This window comes from Plectrocnemia conspersa, unplaced genomic scaffold (assembly GCF_051122295.1).
Source record: "Plectrocnemia conspersa isolate PC_06_02 unplaced genomic scaffold, ASM5112229v1 ptg000013l, whole genome shotgun sequence".
In the NCBI taxonomy this organism is placed as follows: Eukaryota; Metazoa; Arthropoda; class Insecta; order Trichoptera; family Polycentropodidae; genus Plectrocnemia; species Plectrocnemia conspersa.
In genome coordinates, this window is record NW_028277177.1 from 859,969 (window position 1) to 880,239 (window position 20,271).

Sequence of the window (20,271 nt, forward strand, 5' to 3'; positions counted from 1 at the left end):
GCTTCCTCAGCGAAGAGCTGGTGGTCCATCCGGCTCGTAGGACCAAATGTTGCGACCTCTCCCCTTTGGAGATGGCCGTCTTTTCTTCTCGAAGGACCACCGTCTCTCGACGGAATTAAACGCCTCTAATTATAGAAATGCTTTATTATCAGAGTTTACATCCTCAGAATCCTTGCTGACGCACGACCATACGCCGTGACAGCTGAGGCGCCTTCAGGTTATTTATACACAAAAAACCACGCACGGCCATAACACACTTTTATTCGGCCATGCATAAATATATGTAAAATTGTCGGAACAATCTTAGTGGACAATTCTACACCAGGAGCCTGCGCCACTATATATTTCAGAGTTGCAATAAAAGTTCTTAATGAATTATAAGTCGTGACAATTTTCCAAGAACAATATATTACTTATAATAATGTAAAACAGATTCGCCACAACAGTGTTCTTAGTTGCCAATTTATAAAGCACTCTAATGCCTTTCTATGGTTTAGTTTTAATTTTTCTACGTTTGTTTGTTAAGCTTTTAGAAGAAAAAAAAACATTATTATGTACAAATTTTGTGCAAAATGAAAACTTGTTGTTGCAAATTTGTTAAGTATTTCCAGATTTTTTTGTCGTTTGTTTTTAATTTTTTCTACTTTAGTTTTAACAACTCTTATAAATCTATGAATATTGAACTTCAAAGAAGAAATAACGTAATTCGTCAAAATACTTTTATAATACTATTTAATTCACACAACTTCACATATTATTTTAAAACAGCTAGTAATCAATGACGTAGCTAGGACTTGTGCCGCATCCTCCTCTATGCAATTATCTAATACAATATTTGACATTCCTAAGAATCTATGACCCAATTCATGTCTTCAATATACCAAAACTTTTCGGGGCAGACCCTTTTACCCCACCACCACCAGCTACGCTGCATACTTATTTTAGCACGCGCTCGACTCGAACAAGCAATAAGGAACATCTGGTGCTACCTAGACTTTTACCGATCCTAAAAAACTGATCGAATTTTCGGGCCGACCAAATTTTTTTTATCCATACGGCGACCGAGTCTTACTAATTTGTGTATATATATATTTAGCGCATTCAATTTAAGAACCACAATTGCATCGCGAAAATACCGCTCCCAAGAAAGTGCCGCCCGGGGCGGTCCTCTCCCCTAGCTACGCCACCGCTATTAATATAATATTTAATACCTAACTTAATGAGATATGAACATTTATAAATCTGTATTTTAAATAATAATATATGATTATAAAATTTATTTAGAAAATATATTGATGTATTCAAATTAATATTTCACTATATAACATTAAGCTATCAAGGAATTGTGACAATAATGTATAAAGATGTAAATTTGTAATAATTGGGTATCAATTTTAAATAAATCATAGTAAAAATTTCAATATTGCTGAAAAAATACTATACTTAAATCAATTTAAAAAGTATATTAAATATATGACTGCGACTAAAACCCATTAAACTATACATATATAAAACGAAATATCTTTCTTATTGACAACAGCTGTATGTATAATAATATAGATAAGCATTTATAACACATTGTTGATTTAATTATACAGATAAGGATTTATAACGAACGTATATAAAACTTCTACCTTACTTGCGCGCGGGCTGGAATGAAGTGTTTTCATAATAAAGTATTAACATTTAATACATATGTTTCAATACATGAAAAAAAACATATATGTATTTATAAATTTAGCAAACACAACAAATGTGTTTTATCTTGATGACCTAATTATCTGTAAAATACAAAATAATCATTTATATATATATTTATTGTTATCTTGTCAAATTATACATAATATTTATATTATATTTATATTTGTAGGTCTTAAAAAATAATATAAATTGCCAATACGTCATTAAATTATATAAAAAAAACATGTTATCGCATAACATGTAAAGTTTAGTAAAACATGTTCATAATATTTACAAACAATATATATTAAATAATAGTTTAAAATAAAATAATTATATTTGTTAACACTAAATATATCGATATATTAATTTAAAATCATCAATAATGATTCATCTATGTATTTTTAACAAAATCAAATAATCGATTATAAACTTTAATGTCACTTTTCTACAAAATACAAGATCCATATAATAAAATCACAACAATTTTTCAGTGCAAAACTTTAACATATACAAACTAATGGCACAAATCCATCTAAACATGCGAGAAGCTCATAGCATTAACGTATGTAGTTATACTTTGTTCTTTAGAACAGCAAAACCTAATATACTACAGGGTTTAAAAGATGAGTAGCCGAAGCGTCTTCCCAGGCGTTCCATCCGTTGTCTTCTTCGAAAGAGACCTTTTAACATAACAATCAGTTTAGTTATTTCTACTTTATTTGATCTATGTTGAATGTTCAAATACCCATTGAGTAGTAATTTGCTGTTCGTCCGTGAAGAAGTCTATCAACGCCGATTGATTGTTGTTAACGTTCACCTCTTTCTTCTTGGGCTTCTCTGTTGTTATGTATGACTTTTTCTCTTGATTCGCTTGCCATATCTGAATATTTACATTAAAATGTTGTCGATATTGGTATATATAATATTTTTAACTACCTGATATGCCGTATTGAAGCTCTGAGCTGCCGCCAATGTAGCTGCTTTAGCTAATTTCCTCTTCGGACATAAGAAAGCGTGACATTCGAACAGTTCGTTCGCGTCCGAGGCTATGAAAGCAAAGATTTGACTATGAGCTGCGTCGGCCGAACAATAAGAGATTCTGGAATTAGCATTAAACTGGTGTTATGTTTGATGTTTTAAAATTATGCATATTGTAAGTTGACATTGTACCGATATATCGAAACGTCCAATATCTTTTCGAAGGTAACTGCATCTTCTACGACGATTCCTTTCGGCGACACCGTGACATCGACTCTTTGAAGTTTTCTTTTTCCTGTAAATGCGTTTTTAGTAAATAAGTTATTAAGGTAATACGCATGGAAGACTTGTCAAAAGTGGTGTTGAAACGGAGAACCCTTAAAACATTTAAATAGTAGTCTTAAAACATTAATCACACTGTCTTCATACACTCAAAGTTAACCAAAAGATAATTGCGTAATTTAAACAAAGGGTAACCCGCAACAAAGACAACGTCAAGTAACACAATAGACTGACACTATAATGTCCAGAGGATAAACAACTCTTTTGCATATTAAGGAATGCATAAACAAGATGTCAAAGCACGTCATTACTACCCTCGTAAATACAGAGATTCCATACTCTTTTATGCATTATGGATGCGCAAACAATACGCAATTAGGAGAAAGAAAAATACCATTGATATTCAACACTTGCGTTATTTGACCTTCGAAATGTAAATTTGACTGAATGGATTGATTGACTAATCTCTGCATTGATGTGATTCGATAAAGACGTCCCCAATTGTCGGTACAAGAGGTCCGACTCCGAGAGACACCAGACAGTCGACGACGATATGAATCGGGGAGACGATGCTCCTGCGAAAAGACACTCTAAAGACAGTCCTGCAACTAGAGACAACCCTGCGAGTCTATACGATTAAGAAGAAACCTCAGAGGACCATCCCAAAGGCATCATTTCTCCGCCAGCTTTTCCACCAGCACTCGGTATATGTATTAATACTGAATATATTGTAACCAGTTTTCCAGCGCCTATTTCTGTCTGCAAAGTCCCAAGAATTAAAATTGATAACATGCTTTATCGCATAGAAGTGGTAACCGATTTAGAAATCATATGTTAAGCGGACTACAGATTCAATCAGCATATATAAACCATCTGCTTTTTGATTTGCCTTGCGATACACACATTAATTGAGGAGCTCGAGGCAAATGTGTGCTTTGTATAATCACCTAGTGCACAGTACACTTAAACATGCTTCTCTGGTCTGATTTTAAAATAATGCATTCCCCCTCCCCATAAATTTGCCCAGAAAAATACATTTAATTTAATGAAATACCACGAATCTGAATGAAGTCGAAATATTAAAAAAGCTGACTAGACAATTTCTATCTCCCCCCTCTCCTAGAAAAAGATGGAATGTTCCTACTCTCTTATGTTTTATAAAAATGGCGTTTTGCGTATAAATTATAATTTAAACACTTGTAGGTAGTATACATTCCAAAGATCATTGGACTTTGATTTGGTACCGACTGTTTCCTTTGTACACGTGCGTTTAATGAATGTCCATTTAAAAACTGCATCTTTGATCCGCTTAAATATGCAATCAGTCGGGCATTGTATTTGTATCGGCTGCATGTTATTTGCTTAGGTCCATTTGAAATGTATGTTCAGTTAACAATTCCAATCCATCCAAATAAGCAATTGGCACGTACGCTTTTATAATGTCAACAAGAAAAATAGACTTGTATCTCTGCGTCAAAAAGATTAAATTCTTTTGCACGACAATGCTCGAATTGAGCTGTGAAATATTTTCTTATCCACTGTGGTGACCACACATATAGACACATTTAAAAGGACGATTGTCTCATTGTTAATGACCGTGACTAAAAACGTTCATTCATTAACAATGAGACAAACATCATGGCACAAGAGTGATTTCTTTTGACTACACACAGCACGGGTCGTTAAGAGAATCCCTTTTGTGACAAAACGGAACGGACGCAATCAATCACCACAATGCAAAGTCTGGACCCAAGCAAAAAACCGGCTTTCGAAAACGCAACATCCGATTTCTCGAATTCTAAGAAGCCACTGCAGCGATTGACTAAAAGGTCGAGCGTGCATCCCCCTAAAAGATATAAGCCTGGACTCCGACGGTCCGAGATACGAGACGGCTGAGGCACCAGACATGAGACGGTCCAGACAGCAGAGCTAGCGACGCAGACGACCATAGAGACAAGATCTACCAGCAGCCATCCGGAGGAACCAGCTACGCGCCCTCATCGACAGATTTAAATATCACACCTGACACTCGTCACACGCAGACACAAAAGCCCAGAGCATCATCTACGGCCATCACCACCTACGCCACGTGCACCTTCATTGCGAGAAACGTCATGCTATAATCGTCCAGAGTCATAAATGTAACTATAACTTAATAAACAATCTAATAGGATTCACCGAAGAGTCTCATAATTTCCGCTACTTAGCTTATGATTTTAAAATATCTTTTTACTGTAACATATTTACAGTTCTAGAAAAATACTATATCCTTAAAAGGACTATTTTACCTTTTGCTTGTGACACAGCAGTGGCTATGGCTGCAGCTGTAGCTGGCGCGGAACAAGCTCTCTCGGCAGGAACGACGCCCACATATTTCAATCTAAACTTTCTCTCGGTAACTTCGGTGGTGGCAGTCAAAGACAGCTGGGATCCTAAACCCTTGTTTGCAGTCCACTCCTCGCATAATTCTGGAAATATTAAATAAATCACGTCATTAAAGCGATCTTTGCACACACGATAGATAAGTATGCTTGCTATTAATTCCTGTCTTTGACCTAAAAAGTTGAAGATACGAGAAGAATTTTTATAAAATACCAGGCACTGTCTGGTACCGCCGTTATTAAATGGTTGTTGTGTTTGTTTGGATTCACAATGTTTATAAACTATTGTTGTGTGGAATGATAGATGATTGATGACAGTAATTATGATAAGAGTTTTTTTTAATAATTAGTCAAACTAGATATAACTGACGTTCGATATGAGTGTCAATAGGTCATTGAAGATGTTTTATAGAACATTTAAATTTATTTTAATATAAAATGCTTGTCTGTATTATTTTATTGATAAAATACCCATTTCTTATCAAATATGTTGTAAAGTTAACGAAGAAATTAACAATATATAGTATTTGCTTTTTAATAAAAATGATTTATAAATTTAATTGTTACCATTAGATCATTATAAAATAAAATAATTACAATGCTACAAAATATTCGACAGATCAGTCAATAAAATAATATACAATATATATATTATATATCAATATTTAAACTGAAAGATCTTCTTAAATTTGAATCGTTAATAAGACACAGCATATAAGGCGTCGTGTTTCGTACGTTTTTAAATATTATTATTAAATAATTTGTATATTACTTTTAAAGAAAAGTCATAAATATAATTGTTTTAATGATATAACGGTTTCTTCACAAAAATGATTAAATGTCCTTCAGAAATAAACAGTAAAAATAAAATAAAATATACATATATGTGTATATTGATAATATATATACATTAATATATAGACTTATTAAAATCTAGTGGTCATAATAGCGCAAATACTTATGTATCTATAATATTTTTTATATATAATATCATACATGAGTATTGAGGCTATTATATTTTTTCGCTTTATGTATTTATTATATACATAAAATACAAACTCATAATTTAATTGACGTTTATTAAACGACTTTGTACCACAAAGAGCTAAAAATTAAACCAGCAAATAGCCGCCAATAAAATCGATTGACCTGATTTTAGGTAAAATTGCGTAGATCGGCAATCGCTCACAAATCGACAGTAGCAAATTATAATCGATCCGAACGGAATGCAAATTGTTGCGAAATTAATCGGTAACCAAAAAGCGCAATAAAAGGCTTCTTTTAAACGCAACATCTCTAACTATTAAAACCACTCGCAGTAACCGCGAGATCAATTATAACTACTAGTCTTAACTGCTTTAATAAGCGGTAGTGTTTCTGGTTTTGCCTTGTCACTAGTGGAAAATTTTAACTTTTAATAGATCAAGCATAGTGAAACAATACAGATCATAAGATGATGTAACTCAAAATTATTATATATCATTGTATATATTTCAAATAAATAGACATGAGAATAACATTGTTGTATTTTATAAAATAAGTCAGTAAGTTTTTAATATATAAATATATTATCAACATATGTTTTACATTTATCTATAAACTTAAAAATAATTGCTGAATAAATTTACTTATAATATATTGAGTAACTTAAAAAATTACTAACGCTGCTCACACCCAGTCTAACTCTGATCTATTTACATGGCAAATTACAATCTTCTATTATGCACTCGGTGCATAAGAAAGACCAGTTTCATAAATCGCAGGCACTTTCTACATACCTGCAATCTATAAACCTTTCATTAAAACATAAGCATTCAATTTCTTAATTACACACTGCCATAAAACCATTGACATTTTTTTTAATAAATAAATTCTTATATAAACTTGTCACGTTAGAACAGTTTGAGAAGCTTTTGCCGAGCGACACTATTACAGTCGCTAATTGGCCACAAAACCAGTCCCGTTTTCAGCGCTCAAAATCATACCCTAGTGAGAAGTTTTGTCCTTCGCGCTTTTTACTCATTTTTCAGATAATTGGCGATGGAAGGGAGAGGCTAAACACCTATCGGCTGATGCAACGAGAAGGCTCTTCACATAAGACAAGGCTGATGCTGAATTGCTGATGCAATCGCAAGGTGTAACGAATTCTTGAACAGCGATGGCCAAACCTGGCCCAGTTCGGATATCAACAAAAAAGCTGTAGTATTTTTTTATAATTCAAAAGTTTGAGAAACGCTACTTTGGATTCTGATAAAGCTTTCATAATTATTGCGTATGCCCTTTTAAGAATCACTTCCCACATATCCAATCAGATCCATCAAATCCGGTGCAAAGGAGAGGAAAGTTTTTACATGAACTGTAATATAATATTTAGGTATTTATTTTTATTTTCAATTACAAACTAATCATCATGACTTGACAGATTTCTCCAATGCGTCTTGATATCCATATTATTAAACAATAATTTGATCATAAAATATTTAAAAACAAATATGGAGCACACCTAAAATAGATGAGCACTATCTCACAAAACAATTCCAGCTCATAGCTATTACCGAAAGCTTTATGCCTGCACTACACTCTCTGGAAGTTGGCCAAGGTTCGCTAAGGACGGAGAATATAGTGGGTTACTTCAGTCGAGTTTGGTTCTGCCCGCTTTAAAATCTCTCGGAAGTTGTCCGAGGCTACCGGAACAATCGTTCCGAACATTGTCGGCAAAATGACCGGAGTCAAAGGGATCGAAGTCGGAGCTGTGAGATACTTCCCCTTTCGCTCCTTCGCGTGTTAAGTGATGAGAGTGAGAGAGATAATGGTATGGTTTTTCGCAAACTGAGATAGAACGAGTAGCTCGGTTCAATTTCAATATGCGTGTAGGCGCCCTATGGTTAACACGCACGTGGTCATGTGGTCAAGTTATAATGCCACGTGCTTATCGGGGACTTCAACAGACTCTCACTGAGATCTTTGAATATTTTAGGGCACCAAAAGAGATTAATTATATTTTTGATAGTATATTCTTCTAACAGATATCGTTATTATATTTTTTTCATATAAAATTAAATAATTAAAAAATAATTAGTGGTACTTGATTTTGTTAAAAAAAATCGTTTCGAATATCCTTATGTATTTTCCTAGATCGGTTTATATAAATGTCACATCATAACGAATTCTTATTTAGAATCGATGACGACAAATTTTAGGACAGTCACAGATGTGGTGTTCGTATTCTGAAGTATCATTTTTATGCCTTATGGCATTTTACAAAAGCCGACAAAGATTTTGAGTAAATTGAATATTTACGACCGAAAAGATTTCACTGATATTGTATTGGTGGGTGCCCACACAAACTTTTATAATTATCAGTAGTGTAATTTTAATATGACAATTTAAAAATTGCGATTATTTGGCACATTTTTCAATCGCGCGCAAATATGCCAGCTGTACGTAACAGCAGCCGCCGTGCGGATGTCATTCACGCCCGCCGTCCGGACGGCATATGAAATTTGTGGCAGTGTTGCCGCTGCTCGGAAGTCGGCGACCTTAGCCGACTTCAGTTGAACTTCGGTTCGGACAACTTCCAGAGAGTGTAGTGCAAGGAGCGTTCACAATCGCTAACGGGCTAGAATTAGGGACGCGATCGCGACTCTCTAGGGCACTCTAAAGCTTTGAGTATTGACGAATTATCGACACTGCACCATATGCAACTTCAAACAGTGCTTCGTCGAGTAGACGCTACGCATAAAATGTAATGAATTGCACTAGTATATAAGTATGGACACAATCCGTACTCCCTGTTGTAAAAGTATCTTATAATTTTTTTTTGAATTCTCTTCTCTAGGATTCCAGAAAATAGAGCTATATTCGAGGATGCTACAAACTAGCATATTTATTTATTTATTTATTTATTTATTTAAATTAAATTAAATTAAGACCATCGTGACCTAACAGGTTACCCCAATGCGTCACGACGATCGAAAACAATAATTGTATTATCTAATACACAAAAAATGTGAATATACATAATTAGAATAAAGTAATGAAACAAAACAAAAAATCATAAAATATCAAAATTAAATGATACGAACTGAACCAGCTCCTCATAGCTAACATTAAACATGTCAATGTGTAATGTCAGCGTATTAAGGAGCCGGATAGCCCCAACGGCCGTCAAAAGAGGACGCGATCGTGATTCTCGAAGAGGTTCCGGAACCCAAAACTGGAATTCCTCGAGAATAGTTTGATTGTCAACAACACCTTTCAGTAACTTGAAGAAATGCTTAGCGACTTTCTATGAGAACTCAGCGAATCGTATCCCAACGCTTCTAAAAGAAAGGCGCTGGGATATAAGAACAGATAACAACCAAACGTCCTTTTGTAAAGGTATCTTAAAAACCTTTTGAATTGATTTTTTCCACAAAAAGAGAATATTTGTCTATTCGGGAATTCCAAATTATAGATCCCGATTCTAACTAAGGGGTCATAGAGGATGCGAATAACTGACGGTTCGTCAAAGTGAAAGGCATTCCTCATAACAAAGCCATATACCATTTAATAACATTTCACTTAAGAAATATGTCTAAATTCTTCAAGTCACACAGAAAATTGTATGTTTAATAGCTCACTTAATTTATTTTGTAAAAACAGACATTTTAAATGAAAAAATATTTAACGCTCATTCAGCCGCGCAGTGAAATTTTTTTGTACATTGGAAAATTCTGAATTTAAAAAAAATATATTTTTAATTAGTAATAACAATGAAGTTTATTTGGCTGCGTAGCGAATAATTTTTGAAATGTGCAATAATAGAGATAGCTTATAATAGACGCAGATAAGAAATTTTACTTGTTTTGATCTGAAAAGTTATTTTATTATTACAACCAGACATTAGCAAAATAAATAAAATAAAATATAGATTAAACACGAAAATGCATTTAATTGTTCTTAAATATTTTTTTGTGTCATTAAAACATTAATTTATATTAATATTAATAATAATTAAATTTAACTTAAATTATTGTCTATCCAATTTTAAAATTGAATATATACTTATAAATATTAATTTATATATTTATATGATATATAGTATATAAAAGATATCTTTGACATTACTCAACAAAGGATAATGACAGTCTGGTCACTTATCATCCCATGCAATTTTTCTTGCTGTTGCTAACAAGCGTGATTTTTTTGCAAAAAACATTAACTTATCTCATTATTGAATTCAATCAAATTGTCACGGATCAACTGAGAATTGAAGCATTGTAAAAAAATACGCGATTATTTGCGTTTTTGAGAATAATCACGTAGAAACTGTTGAGAACAACTTTGTACTAGTTTGTATCTATGTAAAAGAAAAATAACTTATGGTTACAACTGGTAATGTGTAACTTGCCGTTTCCATATTGAACAAAGCGAAATCGACAAAATACATACTATACAGATTCCGATGATTTTATATAATTAAATAATTAATAAAAAATAATATATTAGTAACGACTCACTTTTGTGTTTTGAACTGTTCTTCCAAATTTTCTTAAGCAGTGCCATTTCGAGATTTACTTCTTACAGAACGACTACTTTTAACCGATTATAATATAATTTGTCAAAAGATTGACGTTTTAAATTCTCTCCTTTAATATTTAGTTTTATTAAACTTTAATATAGTCAACTATTTTTCTATAACTACAGAATGCGACCGCTCGCCGAAGCCGTCCAAACTGCACTGATAGGAGAAGTGAGCTCAATAAGCTCGACAATACATTCGACACAATCACTACATAATATTCAAAAGACTAATATCACTGACGACGTACTATTTTTATTATTTATTTACATTTACATTCAACCAACATAATATAAAAATACCAGAACTAACCGAATTCATTTGGATTATTACATTTGATGGCGCAGTTTACAAAATATTGATTTATATACTATATATGTACTTTTTTCAGCGAACGATTAATCTCAATCACTCAATAATTACTTAGTGGTCAGGGCATAGTTTAAAATTATTTTTAATTGCCAAGTCTATAAACGTGCCGTTTATAGAACGAATCGATATTTTTAGTGTGTGCTTAATCTCTTATACAAATATACCTTTAAACGACACACAAAGAATGTCATAGCTGAGATAAGTGTAATAGTGATAATATTGATAAATTTCTCGCTTTGTTAAGTAAGCCACGTGCGACGATTTGATACATACACGTTTAACTCAACGAGCAATATGAATAACTAATTAACATAATACATATTAATGCACCTCAATTATTTTACCTTCAGGATCCATAAGTAATTTACAAATTTATTTTGAAAAACTACCACACCAAAATGAATTATATATAATGACTATAACAGCTAATACAGTTATTCTATATGACTAAGTACTAGTACATATGAGAAATACTACTTATAATAATTATATTCAGTTAGTTTTGGTCAACTGTTTCGTTTTTGCATTTACAGTTGGGTCGAGCTATGACTTAGTATATAATAAAAAAATGGATTTTTATTGGGACACAATTGGGCGTAAGCTCTGTAGCGCAGGCTCTCTGTGGCGTAATCAATATTTGCATTGTTGCAATATCCCCTATCTTAAAATTTCATAATATTTTTTCTGTCTGTGTGACACATGTTGGCCGCCACATTTTTAACACTACGCTAAAAATAGGAGGCATATTAATTTTATTTGTTACACACCAAGACAGCAATAGAAAGAAATGATCAAAAAAATTCTAGTTATAATAACTAAATAAAACATATTTTACAGAGAAAATCAAAATAATATGAATCTAAAAATATGCTTGAATTAGTATTAAATTTATTTAAATATTATAATCCAATATTTAGAATATTTTTATTGTAATAGCATCTGATTTTTTTTCGAGAAAACTTCAATTATAGAATGGAAAAAATCAGAGAGCAATTTCAGATATATTCGTTGAATTTAAATATTAAATTTCAACATGAAAAGTGTTACAACCATGTAAACACAATCAACAACTACTAGGTAAATTTATAAATTAAAAAAAGTATTATTACAGCGTACAATCAATAGATGTAATTATGCACTGCTTAGCTCAATTTTATTTTAATTATCAAGATTCTCGCATTCAGATGTTTTATTAATCTAAAATATGTTTTTATTGTTAAAATATATACTCCAGGTGTAATACTTGACCGGAGCGTAAAAGGTTAAATCATGACTGAGCTGATGCAATCTGATAGAAGGTGCGCGTGTGCCGAGCTTTTTCTCTCACAATCAGATGCTGTCAACGAAATAATAATAAAACAACATATCCATGTAAGTACGCCTTAAATATGGCAAACTACGCCATTTTGTTTTATTTCAGTGCTTAAAATGTCACTGTGCAAATTATGAAGAATAAAGAAATGGTCGCGATAAATGGCGACTGTCGTCGTCGTTTTCTTAGAAAAGAAACACAAGGAGGTCGACCGGTAGCCGGAGGCCTCTCACCAGCTCTGCCCCTGCGTCTACCACTCCTGCGAGCAACCTGCTAATTATGGATACAGTTTTGATGCTGCGCTCCCTACTTTTTCATTATTATGGTTATGTCTGCGCCCAGATCCGCAGTGGTGCGATGAGTAGCAGATAATTAGGAAGCTCGCCATTAAACATCAATAATGAACGAGTGCATCTTATCGTACGTTTGAATTCGATGCATTTCATAAAACCATTGTTAATCAAGGCTTTGTTTTAAATAAAGTAGTACATATTTAGTGCTATGAGTGGACTTAAAAAAATATATGGATTATTTATAAAATGCCTACAGTTCGTTAAAATGTTCTTGTGATTTATGACATTTTAAATTTAATTATATATTTTGCTCTTAAGATTTACTGTCGCAAATTGCTGTTAAAAATATAATTTGTGCGATGAAAACTATTATCAGAAAAAAGTCGATACGGACCTGCAAAAGCCAGACGGGTTATTATGCCGCTCTATAGGTCTGCGAGACGAATCGCGCGACAGGAAGAGAAACAAGTTCAAGGGCGAGAATTTCGCACAGCAGCCGAATCTTGAACGACGTCGTTTGCCACAAATAATTAAACTTAACCTTTGAAATTATATTATTGCGACTTAATTCGCACTTATTAAATAAATTGCGTTTCATCTTGACCTCTATTGAACTTTCTCGTTGAAACGCATAGTTCGTGTTATTTTATTTTACGACAAAATAAAAAAAAACGATAAAAGAACTGGGTCGATCGATTAAACAGATGAATACTAACATAGCACTAATTAAGCATTTTTGAAAATGGCGCATGCGCGACCGCTTGCTCTTATTTTATTTTTGCTCGCATTTGACAGCGCTCTTAACGCTCACAATTTTGTGCATGTACCAATTTACAATAGCAAAATAATTTTTAAATAATGATAAAAAATAATAAATTTAAAAAAATGAAACAGCAGATCAACAAAAATCCAAACGTTGAATAGCTAAAAGTACTCGCCGTATTTGGTACTTTAAACGCGAGCGCTAATTAGGATACATTTAAAAATGTAGGGTTGTACTTTTGCATATATTTGGAGTATTCGCTGATTATTAACAGTTTAATTGTTACTATATATACGCGCATATTTTCGAATTCTTGCGACATGTAGAATCTAAGTCGCCTAAAGTATCTGGTTGAACTCTTGGATTCCATTAACTTTTAAACTGGATCTGGTCTGACGTGAAGTAGAAAACGGCTGCTTTCTTTGTCTAAGCGCATAGCTAGGTATATTAAGGGGGCATAAGTCCCCGGGCGCCAGACTAGGAAGGCGCCAAAACAATATATGAAATTTTTAAAACATAATTTAAGTTTAATTCGCATATTAAATCACACTTTGTATTTTTCATATTTAAAATCCCGTAATTGACAAGTTTGCTATAATAAAAGAAAGAAATAATAAAGTTACCTCTACATCTTTTCGTAAGTTGATTTTTATATAATAATATATTTAAAAATCTAAAATGTTATATTTATTTCATTTTTACAGTCCACTGTAACGAATTAAGAAAACCATATATTATATTGCCCATTTTAAAAAGAAAATATTACCATTTTAAATATGTATTTTAAAATTGTTAAACATATATAAAATAAGGGGTAAGGGGCATTTGGATAGTTCGTCCCTGGGCACCAAATGCCCTAGCTACGCCACATTCCCAGTATTCTACGGGTCGTTTCGGTCGATACCCAGCGTAGCTCCACTCGATGCGAGTTTGGTTGGACTCTCATTTGTTCCGAGTCAAAAGTGATTAAGCGAAATAAGAAGTTTAGTCCTTCGCCCAGGCATATCATTTGGGGGGCAGTAGAAAAAATTGCTCCTCTCGAATTTAACAAAAATATATTAATGTCATTTAATAATAAATCATGATGAAATCTAAATATCAAAAAACGACCTCTGACTGGCCAACTTTTACCTCACCTCCTCTTGGAAAAATCTGAAATGACATCTCTGGTTCAAAACCAGAAATTTTCGAGTTATTCCTAAAAAGAAATCTAAAAAGACAGTCTCGAATCTATCCCGAAAATATTTTTTTTAAATACGTAATTCAGTGAAATCACATCGGAATACATATTCACCGGTAGATATATTGTAATAGCAAAAATATAATTTATCTACGGGTGCTAGTAAAATATACATTTACATTCTCGTCATTATTTATATATATGCGATGTATATTTTTCAGTGAAGTTAAAATTTCACTAGTGAGTTCAAATACTTTTCCACTAGTAGATATATATATATATATATATATATATATATATATATATATATATATATTTCTACGGGCGAAAAAATAATTTAACTCATAGGCGCTAGTGAAATTATATGCTACTCTAAAATGTCTATGAAACTCAATTTGACAATTTCGAAACGTCCATTTACTGTTCAAACCCAAACCTAACCTAATTAAAGTTCTAAAACCAATTATCGTTTTAGAACTTTCATTAGATCGAGACCAAAATACAAGTTAAACTAATTCAATTCTCAGGGGAAAATAAGCAGAAGAAGAAGCACAGGCAGACGTCCCATCTCGCATATTGCTCCATAGTTTGTCTGCACTTCGATATTACATTATGTTTTAAAAATGTGATATTTTTACGGACTTGATATAAGAGTATTGGTCAAAATGTATTCAAACCGAATTTTGGTCAAGAGGAGGGCGTAAAAACAGTCATCCCTTCTCAGAAGTTAAAAATTCACGTCAAAAGCAATAAAATCGTATCGGCGCCGTCGCATTAGGAACGCTCGGTAACGAGTGTGTCCACTGCGACGGCAAGATTTTATTGCTTTTGACGTGGATTTTTGACTTCTGAGAAGGGATAATTATTTTTTGGCTCTCCTATTGGTCAAAATTCGGTTTAGATATGCTTCCTTCAATCGATTCCTACTTATTGTTAATATAAACGCTAGATAACCGAGCGTTTTTGCTACGACGGTACGATTTTATTGCTTTTAACGTAGATTCTAAGCATAAAAATGCATGTCATTTAATGAAATTGAATCATTTGAGAAAACGACAACTGACAACTTCCCCCCCCCCCTCTCCCATAGAAAAAGCTTAATTATTCGCCTGATTTTCAACTATACAAAAAAATACTTGTACGCCTTCCAAAAATATGTTTTCGGAGGTATCTACTATGACTGAAAATGAAATATCTAAAACGAATAAACCATTCTCTATTGAATGTTGTTAATAAAGACTCGCCTCCTAGATGTCGCTCTGGAAGATTTGGGTTCTCAAGCCGCTTACAAAAATAAAGGCTGTATCAGAGAAGAATTAACGATATGGCCATCAATATTCATATTTCCCATAAAGAAATTGAGAAGTTTTGCGATTCAACTTGATGAACCAACTGACGTCCATAACCATGTTATATATTGTCATGACATTAAAAAAACATCGTCCTAGTTTTGATTGAATCCTTGAAAGCATTGATGAAAAATAAAAACATAAATAATACACAAATTATATTTTATAATTTTATTATATTCAACTATGTATATGTTTATATGTACATATATAATATTATACACATACAAAACATTTGGATAATTTTCAATAATTTCCAATGTCATGATATAAAAAAATATAAATATAAACGTAAAATAAATATTACTTGATAAATCTAGATGTTACAATATATATCCATAAGTTATTATGAATAAAATGAGTAAGGATTTTGTTTGGTCACCCAAAAATAATAACTTATGGTTTTCTATTTAAATATATTATTTAAATTAAAAAAAAAACATTATAAAATCACTTAATTTTAGAATTCATGATTTTGAAGTTAAATTAACAATAATGTAAATAATTTTCACTAAATATAATATAGTATCAGTAAATAGCAATACATAAAAAGGTTTGATCATTTTTTTGTAATAAAAAAATTATCCCATTAGATTTAACATTTTAATGAACACAATTACCGTTAATAAAAACTTTTGATCAGATGCATCCAAAAATATATTGTAGATGAACTGTGCCGATTGATAAATACATAAAAACATTAAAAATATACATATTATTAAGACACAGCCATAGCGACTATTCCATCGAGCGCACGACTATTCGAATCAGTCTTTTTTGCACTTAGAAATAAAGCACGGTCAGATTCAACAGAATTCAAATCGAATTAGTATGTCAGAAAATGATTACTTTTTAAACCCATCTACGATGGTAACGCTCACAGGAAACATAGCAAGCGTTTAACCTCTCGATAAGAATTGAATTAGACTCGACGCTTACGAATCCGAGGGTTTCACTTGCGCTTTCTATCCTGTGTGCATTTCGGACAGTACCACTTTCCTTTGGGTTTGATGGTGAGCCCGACGCAGGCGAAGTGGAACCATTCTATCGTGCAATCGGGGTTATCGCATCCGATCATCTCCCCGTACGATACCTGGTGGCATAAGCAGTAAGTGGGTTCGTTGGGATCGACCGGCATGTCCAGCACGTCGCTAGGGTGCGCCATACCGGAGGAAGACAAGTCGGGGCTGTCGTCTTGGTCCTTGACGGCGCCGACTCCAGAGCTGAGGCCTTTCCGCTGTTTTTTCTTGGTTGCAGTTTGTCGTCCGCTCGTTCCGGCCGCTGGAGTTTCGTCTTCGCTGGATGCTCCCGAACGTTTCTTTTTAGTGGCACCCTTATCTCCGGTCTTGTCTCCGGCTTTGGCCCTCTTGCGTCCTTTCTTGCCGGCTGCCGTTTGAGGCTCTTGTTCGGCGTTCGCCGCTTGCTGAGCGGCGCGCGAATTGAGCGCTTTATCTTGAATCTCGGCCTCGAAGCGAGCCAAATCCGAGTCCAAGCGACGGATATGCTTGTCGACCAACTCGTACGTTTGGATCGCGAGCTGGACCTGTAAAATAAAATTGTTATTATATTATATCAGACATTGTTTTTTATTTGAATAAAATTTATTCGACTGCTTTAATCATTTGGATTAATATAAGAATTAGTATGATATAAATATTAAAACAGATTATTTAAAGCACTTCAATTTGTAATAATAAAGTATTAAAAATTTGTGATGTGAAGAAATGCTAAAATTACCAAAATACGACTGACATACAAATGTAATGTCATAAATGCGAAGATTCGAATTGAACGAAAAAATCACCTTGTCGTCGCCGTACTCCTTGGCCTTGTTGAAGAGCACCTGGATGGCGTCGATCTTCTCCTTGAGGGCGTCTTCGTCCAGGGTCTCGACGTGGACGAGCAGGTCTGCCGCCATCTGGTCGATCTTGCGCATAAGAGTGTGCGCCCGGTCGTCCAGGTCGCGCATCAGCTTGAAGTTGCGTTGCAGCTCGACGGGCAGATGCTGCAAACTGTCCAGATAGTGTTCCAAGTACAACGCGGACGTCATTTTAGGCGCGGGCGGTCGTATTCAAACCGATCGTGAACCGCCCTGTGTTGCCATATTGCCGTCTCCCAGCTTTACGATCGGGACGCCGTTTGGCCTCAACGCGCGGCACGTTGACCAGATATCATACAAGAGGGATCGAATACATATTTAAAACTTATCGCATTTTAATTACATTGTCTTATCAATAAAGCATTTTCAAAGATGCTGAAACAATAGCGTTACATACTATTTCATCTTTATTATTTCCTGCGCATTTGTAATAATAATAACAGTTGTGAACGTCTATCTATTGTATGACTTAATTCGAGTGTTATATGTTGGCAGCACTAAATCAGACAGCTGTCAAGTCAAACATTAGTTTGCAATACACATTTATGAAATAAATTTATGACGTTCGCAGCTTTTGGGCTTTCTTATGAACTTGCACCTACACCCGTTTAAAATTTAGATAACACAAGGACTGAATTCCAGAGACCATGTACAGCGAAGAATAAGCAAAATTGCCGCATATGGGACAAGGAAAATTTGTTGCACATTGTACTTAGACGGCGTCATTAGGTCTTACTTTTTTTTAAAACTATTAAACGTTACACCAAGACTTGCCACACGTCGTGTCCAACATTGGATGTTTTGCGTTAAAAATTCTCAAATTTGGTGAAGTCAACCGGCCGCTAAGATCATGCGATTTAATGCCGTTGGATTTTTTTGTAAAGTTACGATAAAAGTCTGCCCACGCCGACAAACCCGAAACGTTGGAGCACCTAAGAACCAACATCCGCACTAGCTATAAGTCTTGGTGGTTAGATTTTAAATAAACAAATATTTTTAATACATAAAAAGGTGATCCAGAAAAATAACTGACTGGCGAAATGTCCAATTAAACGGATGATCGACAGTATAAGATGATTTTTTTTAATAACCCTTTTTATGCGAGTCAAATAATTTATTTCCGAGTCAATAACACGACGGGTCTCTAGCAAATTTTTATTCACAAGTGCGCGATTCTGTTTAAACCTTAATTACAGTTTATGATTGAAAAATTATTAGTTGTATATATAAATAAATCTAATTAAAGTAATATGCATATTACATTTATTTCAATAAAAATCTTTTCAGCAACAATGACCGCCGCAAGCTTACAATACACATTCAAATAAGTGATAAAAAAAATGTCAGCACAATATGGTACAAATTGAAATTGTCACACATTATCATTTGATAAAAAACATATTTTCATGATATATTAGGCGAAATTTACTAATATATAATTTATCATTTTTTTTTAAATTATTTATTACCAATTTCCGTTTCCTTTTAACATTGTTATAAACTCGGGACAAATTCACGCACATTTATTTACAAGCGAGTTGCAAGAGTTACACGCTTGTTTTGGAATGAATAAAACTAAACATTTTTGTTTTGTTTTGGCAAACTACAGAAATAAATCCGTTGATATACAGCCTTAGTCATAATAATGGGACACCCCTAAAAATGTTGTGTAACTCTTTACAAGTGCATAGTATGACGGAAATATTTAAACATGTAGTTTAAACCGTAATTCTGAGAAAAATACAAAGAAATTTGTCGTTTTTAATTACTCACTCAAGTTTTAAAAAAAGATTGCAGGTCAAATTGCTCAATCTCGCTTAAATGACCGTTATGTGCAGTTGCGGGATTTCGGTCTGTATTTAATAAAAATAAATAAAAATTTGAGTAATATATAAACTTTAAAAAAATGTCAAAAAAACGCGAATTAAGAGAAGCTAAAAGAGCGGATATAATTTTATTGCATTTTTATATTGCAGAATATTGATTGAATATATCGGAAAATAGTAAACACATCACTTACAAATCAAAGCCAAGAACTGGAAGAAAATGATGACCCAGGAAGATGGAATGTTAGTTCGCGAGTCCTTTAAAAATCGTTAAAAAACATCTTCAAACCTGACTGCTGAAGTCTCTGCAATCGGAGGGCTATTCGTTTTTTTGCCGACGGTGAAAAAAAAGCTCAACAATGTGGAACTCAAAGATTGTAAAGTGTGGCTTTCAGAAATAAATAAAACTC

The 20,271-nt window shown here is 33.4% G+C and overlaps 2 protein-coding genes across 2 annotated transcripts; both read right to left on the reverse strand.

Moving 5' to 3' along the window:
* Positions 1-2,063: 2,063 nt before the first annotated feature.
* On the reverse strand, positions 2,064-11,983 carry LOC148226852 (low density lipoprotein receptor adapter protein 1-like). Its single transcript, XM_088201513.1, has 6 exons — positions 10,826-11,983; positions 5,232-5,411; positions 2,854-2,956; positions 2,620-2,782; positions 2,429-2,563; positions 2,064-2,363 (listed from the first exon to the last, which is right to left on the reverse strand). Exons 1-6 carry the CDS (start codon positions 10,869-10,871, stop codon positions 2,283-2,285), a joined length of 708 nt encoding a protein of 235 aa, XP_088057639.1. The 5' UTR covers positions 10,872-11,983; the 3' UTR covers positions 2,064-2,282.
* Positions 11,984-16,742: 4,759 nt separating this feature from the next.
* On the reverse strand, positions 16,743-18,308 carry Ing5 (inhibitor of growth protein 5). The gene is made up of 2 exons (XM_088202644.1): positions 17,961-18,308; positions 16,743-17,699 (listed from the first exon to the last, which is right to left on the reverse strand). Exons 1-2 carry the CDS (start codon positions 18,204-18,206, stop codon positions 17,109-17,111), a joined length of 837 nt encoding a protein of 278 aa, XP_088058770.1. The 5' UTR covers positions 18,207-18,308; the 3' UTR covers positions 16,743-17,108.
* Positions 18,309-20,271: the final 1,963 nt, after the last annotated feature.